This window comes from Poecilia latipinna, unplaced genomic scaffold (assembly GCF_001443285.1).
Source record: "Poecilia latipinna isolate Pla-1442-1.1 unplaced genomic scaffold, P_latipinna-1.0 Scaffold50, whole genome shotgun sequence".
NCBI lineage: Eukaryota > Metazoa > Chordata > Actinopteri > Cyprinodontiformes > Poeciliidae > Poecilia > Poecilia latipinna.
The window spans coordinates 435,653-443,513 of NW_015112666.1; the positions used below are offsets into that span (position 1 = coordinate 435,653).

Genomic DNA, 7,861 nt, shown 5'->3' on the forward strand with positions numbered 1-7,861 from the left:
CCCAGAATGCTGTTGGGTTCAGTGAATATTCTTTATATTGAATATTCTATCAGATGTACCGTCTATCAATTGTCTATCGTGATATTGTTATTGATGAATTCTCCTTTTCTTTTGTTTTGGTTTGTAATTTTTGTGCTTTGCTTCTTTATTTTCTTAACAGTAGCTCTGAGTCTGACATGGAGGAAGAGGATGAGCAGGAGGAAGAGGCGGAGGCAGAGGAGCAGCCGGCCAGCCCGTCGGACCTCGGCGGCGTTCCCTGGAAGGAGGCCGTGGAGCTCCACGCCAAACTGCGAGGCGGTGAGCTGGAGGACGAAGCTCTGGCTGATGCTGCCAGCAGGGATGGAGACGTGGAGGAAGACGAGGAAGAAGAGGAGGAGGAGGAGGGCGAGGAGGAAGATGAGGAAGAATCCAGTGATGGTGATTTTTTTTTTATTATTTGGTCGTTTTTTCTAGTCTAATCCTATTTTTATGTATGTTTACATCCTGTTCACACTGTTGTCAAGACAACCCACAGCTCCACCTGCTGTTTGTCAAAAGAAGTGTTTTGTTTAAATGTCGCCTTCATCACTGTCCTTATCCTATTACTTTGTCTTCACCCTTCCTCCTCCTCATCCTCATCCTATGTGTGTATGTGTACTGTTTTGGGTGTTTGTCTCCCCCTGCTGTCAGAGGGGGATTACTGCCCCTGGGACAGAGAGCTGCAGTCAGGTCTGTGGCTGGAGAAGCACCTCACTGATGAAGAGGATGTTGGTAAATTCAAAGGTAGCAACAGAAGTGCTTGCGGTGGCGTTTGCAGAAAGCTGACATAACTCTGGCTGATTTCAGTTTCTAAGCTTCTCTACTCTAGGAGCTCCGTTTCTGTTGCTGTGTTTTTGTTTTTGTCGTGGTTTGTTGGTTGAAGTTTTTCCATTTCTGTAAAATTAAAAACTAGGCATGGGTCGGTTAACAGCATCAGAACCGCTAAAACTTTCTGTCAGAACTGTAGCAGAGACACCTGAGAGGGTCGTAATGCAGCACAGCCTCTTCCCCACGTGTTACTGCGCACAGCAGCTCAGCTGGCTGAAAGAAAAATTCACAACCTTTTTGTCACTCAGACAGGAAAACTCCCTTTAGCAACTTGATGAGCAGCTGTTTTAAAACAGCAGTTGGCTACAAACGATATGTCTTAAGCTGTTCTTAAAGAGACAGAGACCAATTTCAGGCTTTGTTGCAAAGTCAGACTTCCTGTAAGTTGTTTTGATATTTGCAGTATTTCCATAACAACTGAAGCTCACATAGTTACTGTGCTAAAAAATGAGACTACATGCCTGGAAAATGCATAATACTTTAAACTCTGAAATATCACTTTTACTGATTTATTGCCTCTTTCAGCACAAATGGCTGTAAACACACATCTGTAATTTAGACTTTATTGCAGTTAAGCAGAAAAGAAGAGCTGTAGACAAGTTTGAGCTGATTTTACTCAATAATATAATGCTAAAAAATCAATCATTTCAAAAAGCCTCAACAACGCCTGACTGCAGCCGTTTTCTCACAGGTTTAAACGTCACTGTGTCATAATATTTTAGCACCAGTGGGAATAATTGTTGGTTTTCCTTTGATAAATCAACTAATTACATTTGGTTTGACCTTTTTTGGTGAATCCATAAGATTTTGACTCAGACCGGCCCATGCCTACTGCAGACCATTTAACCTGCTTATTAAAGCCTATTTTTATTTTTATTTATTTTTATTATTAATCTAATAAACTCCACAGATTCCTCAGGCGCTGCTGTTATGATTTGTTATTGGTTGGCAGCATTGCTGTGTATTCAACAAACGTGCATTTCTTTTTAACTCGTAATTTTCTTATTTTTTAGTGTTTTTGCAGCGTATGAATGCATGCAGACTTCCTGTAACTCTTCCATTCGGAGATCGTTCTGCCCACTCAGTGACTCTTTCTTCCTTTTCTCTCTTTTCATTTCTTGTCTGTTTTCCCTCCTTTTTCCTTGTTTTTCCTCTTGTTCGCCTTCCTGTCCAATCGTGCGTCTCGTTACTGAAAAACACGACAAACGTTTAGCCAGGAACATACAGCTCCAGCAGCTCCTCCAGCCGGTGGATCCCAGCGCCATTCCGAGTTTGGCGAGAGCGCGGCGGGGTTCTGACCCGGACGGCCCGGTGGGTTCTGAGCCCACTCTGCCCCCCTCCACAGGTAACCCGCCCGGAGGCGCCGTCGTCCGGACATGTTGAGGATCTGATCTCATCGTGGCGGTTCTGTTTGAACATCTGTGTGTGACGGGGGGGGTCCGCCCTCCACTAACCCACCTGCTATTTTTAACCATCTCTGATTTTGTTTTATGTTTTTTTCTGGAATGTTTAATTTTGTGTTGAGCCTTTTTCATGTTTCATCCAGAGTTGCTGTGTAACGTTCTCCAGCCTCGTCCCAGTGCACCATGTAACCCCCCCATCTGTTCCGTTGATATTTTTGGTTCTGCTTTGTTCTGTTGTGTTCTGCTCGGTTCTTTTCCCATGTGTCTAATTGCTTTGCCGTTATTTCCCCCGCCATCTTTCTGTTGTTCTTCTGGTTTGAGCGTAGCTCCCGCCCACACATCCACCCGACACGAGGCAGTGAGGGTCTGGTTGGAGTCGTTGTCTGGAGGTAGCACAGACCTGAACGGGGATTTGTGTTTTTATCCGTCTGTCGGCTGGCCTTTCCCTGCAGCATGCAGAAAAGCTCATGAGCATGCATGCAGCCTGCAGCACCGCAGCCAGCCATCAGACCAGCATCTGTTTCTCACCAAGCTTCTCATTTCACCCGTTGCCTTCTAGAAACAAGCTTTCTCTGGCTTCATGTGCGTTTATTTCACAGAATGAGCTGCTGAGCTCTGGAAACGTTTCCGATGTCTACAGATGTGTTCAGCTTCGTCACATTTTGTTACATTACAACAAACAACAAGGATTTTACTGGGATTTGATGAACAGATGTTTATACATTAATATACATGTTAATAGTGATGAATTGATTATTGGAGTAATCATTAACTAATTCAGTAATCAAATAATTATTAACTGGAGTATACAGATAGTTTTCTGAAAGAACAACACAGTCAGAGCAATAATAAAATACAGTTTCTGCATTTAAAATGAAAAGCCTTCATCTGTAAATCTGTTCTACCCAGAGTGGCAGTTTTAGCTTCACCTGGTTTAAATTTTGGGAAATCTCCTCTTAAGCACCTTTTGCTGTATAATTATTAACTGGTTAGGAGAAAAAACAACCTTTAGATCATCGCTGCTCTGTGTTGATGTTCAGTCCAGCAGAAAGCGCTGAGCTGTTCATGTTTGATGTTAGAAGGATTTTTTGGTGCATCTGTTGCTCCGCCTGATCAAGAGTTCACTAAAGGAGCGCTGCTATTGAAGTTCAGGTAATAAAATGTTTATTTCCTTATTTACAAAGGAACTGAATTATTAGTTTATTTGCATATCTTAATGTATCTTTAATATTGTATAAAAAAGGCTTAAGTGGTCAAATGAAAAAATCTGCTGAATGTGTTAATTTTTTAATCTAACTTATTGTCAGGATAATTTGTTAGTAAAACATCCATTAGCTGGAGCCCTGTTAAAAGTTAGTCTGTCTCATAGCATCCCAATAAAATTCATGAAAGTTTGAGTGACACAATGTGAAGTTTGAGGGATATGAATATTTTTGCAGAGCCTCTGTATGTTTACTTATGCAGGATTTATTTCTATCAGACATAGCTGTGATGGTTCAGGTATTTGCAGACTAACTCCTCTTGAACATGCATAACTTATTGGTGTGAAACTGGTGAAGTTTCCTTTAATCTGCATGAATGACTGAAAAAGTCGCCGTACTGATGCACAGTTCAGTCAGATCAGACTCGCTACAACGACTCTTTCCTTTCCTGTGCATCCACGCATTCATGTGAACAGACTTAGTTTAGTGATGACTGGAGGAGTGGTTGGACTGAATTATTGCATGAAATGCTTATTTTTTGTTTTCTTGCTTCAGGTTTGTTTGGGGAAAGCAGCTTTTCCTGTAATCTGCTGCTTTTTAACAGTTTAGTTTCTGCTTCTGCTTGGATCAAACATAATGGACGTCTGCATGCATCTTCATCACTAAGTTCACTCTGGTTTTCTTTTGTTCATGTATTACAGATGACAGACCATTACTGTCATCTGTGCACTAAACCTTTCTGTAGCACATCAGTTTCCTAGTGCCGAATGGAGTTAAATGGATTCTGGCTTTGAAACCTATTCATGATTTTTCAATGATTTATTCATTTATTTTTTTAAGTTTTTTTTTTGTTTGTTTTGTTCAAATTGATCCCAATATCTTTGGAGCAACAAACTTTCAGAGAAAAGTTGATTCAGACTCTTAGGCTGTCAGGGAATTGGAAAAAGTTCTCACCCATTATTGACCTCAGACAGTCTGCAGCGGCCAGGTTATTCATTTCTCTCCGTTTTGGTTTCATACCAGAACCGTGTGAGGATGAAGAGCTGGAAGCTGAAGCTGACAGTCCGGACATGGAGCCCGGCACGGAGCTGGACCAAGGTAAAGAGAATCAAACATTCATCTGTTCTTCATATATCAGAATTATAAAAAGAAGGTTATGTATTATAATATTATTGCTTGTTGAGCAAAAGCATGAAGATACAGTAGAAACCAGATAGTTACATTCTTGACAGAATAAAAATGTTTTTTTTGTAAGACAGTGAGAAAACATTTAGATGTCCTTTTATTCTGCATATGTGAATATCTGCCATCCATCCATCCATTTTCTGTACATCCTTGTCCCTACTGGGGTCAGGAGGGGTGCTGGTGACCCAGAGGCCGGGTCACCCTGGACAGGTCGCCAGTCTGTCGCAGAGATATCTGTGCAAATAATCACAGAAACATGAAAAGTTTCCCAACTTATTCTACATAAGCTGCAGTAAAAGTTGAGTTTGTTCCTTCACAGCAGCCTCCCTGTTGAATGTGATTGGTCAGATAAATTCAGTCAGTATTTCATTCTCCTCAGTGATTTCATGTAACTCCGTTTGTCCAGATGACATTCCTTCGGATGCAGAAGCTGAGGCTCGGCTGCAGCAGTCGGAGCAAAACGAAGCTCCTCCAGAGGAAAACCAGGACACAGAAAGTCTGGGGAGAGACTCGAGTTTTGGTACAAAACACAAGCTGTTCAGTCAAGCTGGTATTTTAGGAGATATTTTACAGAAGTATTATACATCACTGAAGCTTTTCTGTATTTTTCACTGTTTGGGGGATGCTAGCTAGGTGATTTCATCAGGGGGTTTTTTCAGGGTTTTCAGAGTAAATGGGGCTGAACGCAGATTTCTATTTGTAAATAAACGCCTATAAAACATTGTTTTCCTTTTGTTTTAAAGTTATGAGCTGCTTTTGTGTCTGTTAGCTCCATCCAGTTAAAATAGTTTATTTGTGTGGAGGTAATGGATGATGGGTTTCATTCTTGCTGTGACTTTAGACCCAGCCAGCTCCAGCTCACTGCTGAAGGACGACGTCGTTCTTTCTCCCCTCAAGCCGCCGGCTGAGCCTGTCAGCCCGGTAAGAAATTCTACTTACACAACGTTAAAATTATGTTTTTTTCAGGAACTCTAACGTTCCCTGCTCCTGCAGGTGAAATCTCCCGGCATCCGTTTCTTCCCGGATCCCTTCTTACCGGAGGAAGAGAAGACAGCTGTGCCCCCGGCTGTCAGGAGCCAAATCAGCCCTTCATCCGTTTCATTTTCCGCTCCCATCCCGTCTCCCGTTCCTACCGTCACGCTCCCCTCCGCCTCTTCCCCTCCTGTCTCGCCCGCCGCCTCTCCGCTGAAGCCAGCTGACCAGTCGCCCGTCAAGTCGCCGCTCGGCTCCCCGATTCGCTCCCAGCCCATCTCGCTCCCGGAGACACGCGCGCCTAAATCCCCGGTCTTCCCCCACCGCTCCATCTGCCCCCTGACAGGAAACCCCCTTTCCCCGATCTGCGCCCAGCCTTTGCCCTGCCAGGAAGCCTCCTCACCTCTGACCTCTGACTCCCCCGTCAGGACGCAGCCCGTCAGCTCAACGCCCGAGCCGCTCAGGTCCGCCGACTCCTCCATCGAGGAAAACGCCTCGAAAAAGTCAGACATCATCGAGGAGTTCTGGCTGAAGAGTGCAGAGATCCGGAAGAGCCTCGGCCTCTCTCCTTTAGATCGCAGCAGTAAAATCCTGGAGAAGACCCCGATACCGGACCCGACCCCCGTGAAGCCGCTGTCCACCGGGGAGCCGAAGCCGGCGTTCACCGGCCGCACCGTCATTCGCAGACTCAACATCACCCTGGAGGGTCAAGTCATCACGCCGATCGCTCCCGCTGCGGCCAAGAGCGACACAAACCTAACGGCGAACGGCGACAGCTGCCGCACGTCGGACTCCACCCTGCTCACCCCGCCCTCCAGTCCGCCACCGCCCGTTCCCGCCAACCAGTCTCCGGCAGTGCTCAGGCAGAAGAGACATCAGGCGTCTTGGAGCAACGGAACGGAAAAGCTTCCAGCCGACGCTCCGGTTCCTGCGCCCAGGACGCAGCTGAGTCCCGTCCCCGCGCCCAGGAAGCCGTCGTCCCCTGAGGCGGCGCCACAGACCGCCCCGGTGGTGATAATGAGGGAGAAGAAGAAGCAGCCTCGGCCGGCTGAGGTGAGGAAATCGTTTGTGGAGACGGTTGAGGAGATTCCTTTTGCCGACGATGTGGAGGAGACGTACGATGAGCGCACGGCAGAAACGAGCCAGAACAAGAGTCAGGCGCCGCCCGCCATCAAGCCACCGCTGCACCTGGCGTTAGCCATGGAGAACGGAAAGCCGAACATCCCAGTAATCCCAGTTTCCAAATCCCAGAGGGCCACTCGGTTTTCCCCAGAGGCCAAGGAGATCGCAGAGGAGAGAATCAGAGCAAGAGAGAAGTCTGTGAAGAGCCAAGCTCTCAAAGACGCCATGGCCAAGCAGCTGAACAAAATGAAAGAGTCCGACCCAAACAGGAGCGACTCCCCTAAGCTGGCCTGGAGCGCCACTCCGGATTCAGCTGGAAAGGCCAAAAAGTCACCCGGATCTCCCAAAACGTCGGCCGTGAAGGCGCTGGAGTCGAAGAAAGAGTCTGTTCCTGAGCGTTTCTTCAGCAGCAACAAGAGTCTGGACAGCTCAGTGGCGTCGTCAGAGGGATCGTCAACGGGCAAGAGCAAGAAGCGGAGCTCCCTCTTCTCACCCCGCAAGAACAAGAAGGAGAAGAAAGCCAAAAACGACGGCAGCCGGCACTCTGGCGCCGAGGAGACGCCGCCCAAACATAAGTCGCTCTGGAAGGCCGTGTTCTCTGGATACAAAAAGGACAAGAAGAAGAAGGACAACAAGTCGTGTCCGAGCACGCCGTCGTCCAGCTCCACCACCCAGGACTCGGGGAAGAAGAGGACGTCACCTCTGGGGAAAAGCTCAGGTCAGATCCACGTTCAGAAGTCCAGTGTTTCTGAAGGTTTGTATCCTGGAGGTTCATGTTTTCTTCTCTCTGCGTTGGACAGACTTCAAGACTCGGAGGAACCTGAGCTTTTCCGAGGACTCGGACCTGTCCTGTGATGATGTTCTGGAGAGATCGTCCCAGAAATCAAAGGCAGACGTGAGTAAAGTTTCACAAATCAGCTCCGTCTGCCAAGCCAGGAAGCCTCAGGCGGCAGAGCGTTTACACAGAACCACGACGGCACAGCGCCTGACCGAAGCGTTCACACTGAAGTCTGCAAACAAATAACTTTAATCAGGGGCGGATCTAGAAAAATATTTATGGGGTGGCAAGAGGGGGGCAGGGATTTTTTAGGGGTGGCAGTATATATATATATATATATATATATATATATA

General features: G+C 46.4%; 1 protein-coding gene and 1 long non-coding RNA gene across 9 annotated transcripts in view; one reads left to right on the plus strand and one right to left on the minus strand.

The window, feature by feature from the left end:
• mical3a (microtubule associated monooxygenase, calponin and LIM domain containing 3a) overlaps window positions 1-7,861 on the plus strand; it is an 80,137-nt gene that overhangs the window by 48,105 nt on the left and 24,171 nt on the right. For 6 of the 8 annotated variants that reach the window (XM_015051007.1, XM_015050998.1, XM_015051016.1 and 3 more), the window contains 9 exons: window positions 161-417; window positions 670-762; window positions 2,060-2,191; window positions 2,576-2,638; window positions 4,475-4,549; window positions 5,043-5,156; window positions 5,478-5,557; window positions 5,630-7,448; window positions 7,531-7,625. In XM_015051007.1, coding sequence (XP_014906493.1) covers window positions 161-417; window positions 670-762; window positions 2,060-2,191; window positions 2,576-2,638; window positions 4,475-4,549; window positions 5,043-5,156; window positions 5,478-5,557; window positions 5,630-7,448; window positions 7,531-7,625 — 2,728 coding nt within the window. The remainder of the gene's footprint in view (window positions 1-160; window positions 418-669; window positions 763-2,059; window positions 2,192-2,575; window positions 2,639-4,474; window positions 4,550-5,042; window positions 5,157-5,477; window positions 5,558-5,629; window positions 7,449-7,530; window positions 7,626-7,861) is intronic. The other 2 variants (XM_015051049.1, XM_015051045.1) reach the window with 2 other exon arrangements.
• The window catches only part of LOC106958930 (uncharacterized), a 33,289-nt gene that overhangs the window by 16,682 nt on the left and 8,746 nt on the right, over window positions 1-7,861 (minus strand). Inside the window, exon 2 of the long non-coding RNA XR_001427254.1 lies at window positions 509-514. This is a non-coding gene — a long non-coding RNA (uncharacterized LOC106958930). The remainder of the gene's footprint in view (window positions 1-508; window positions 515-7,861) is intronic.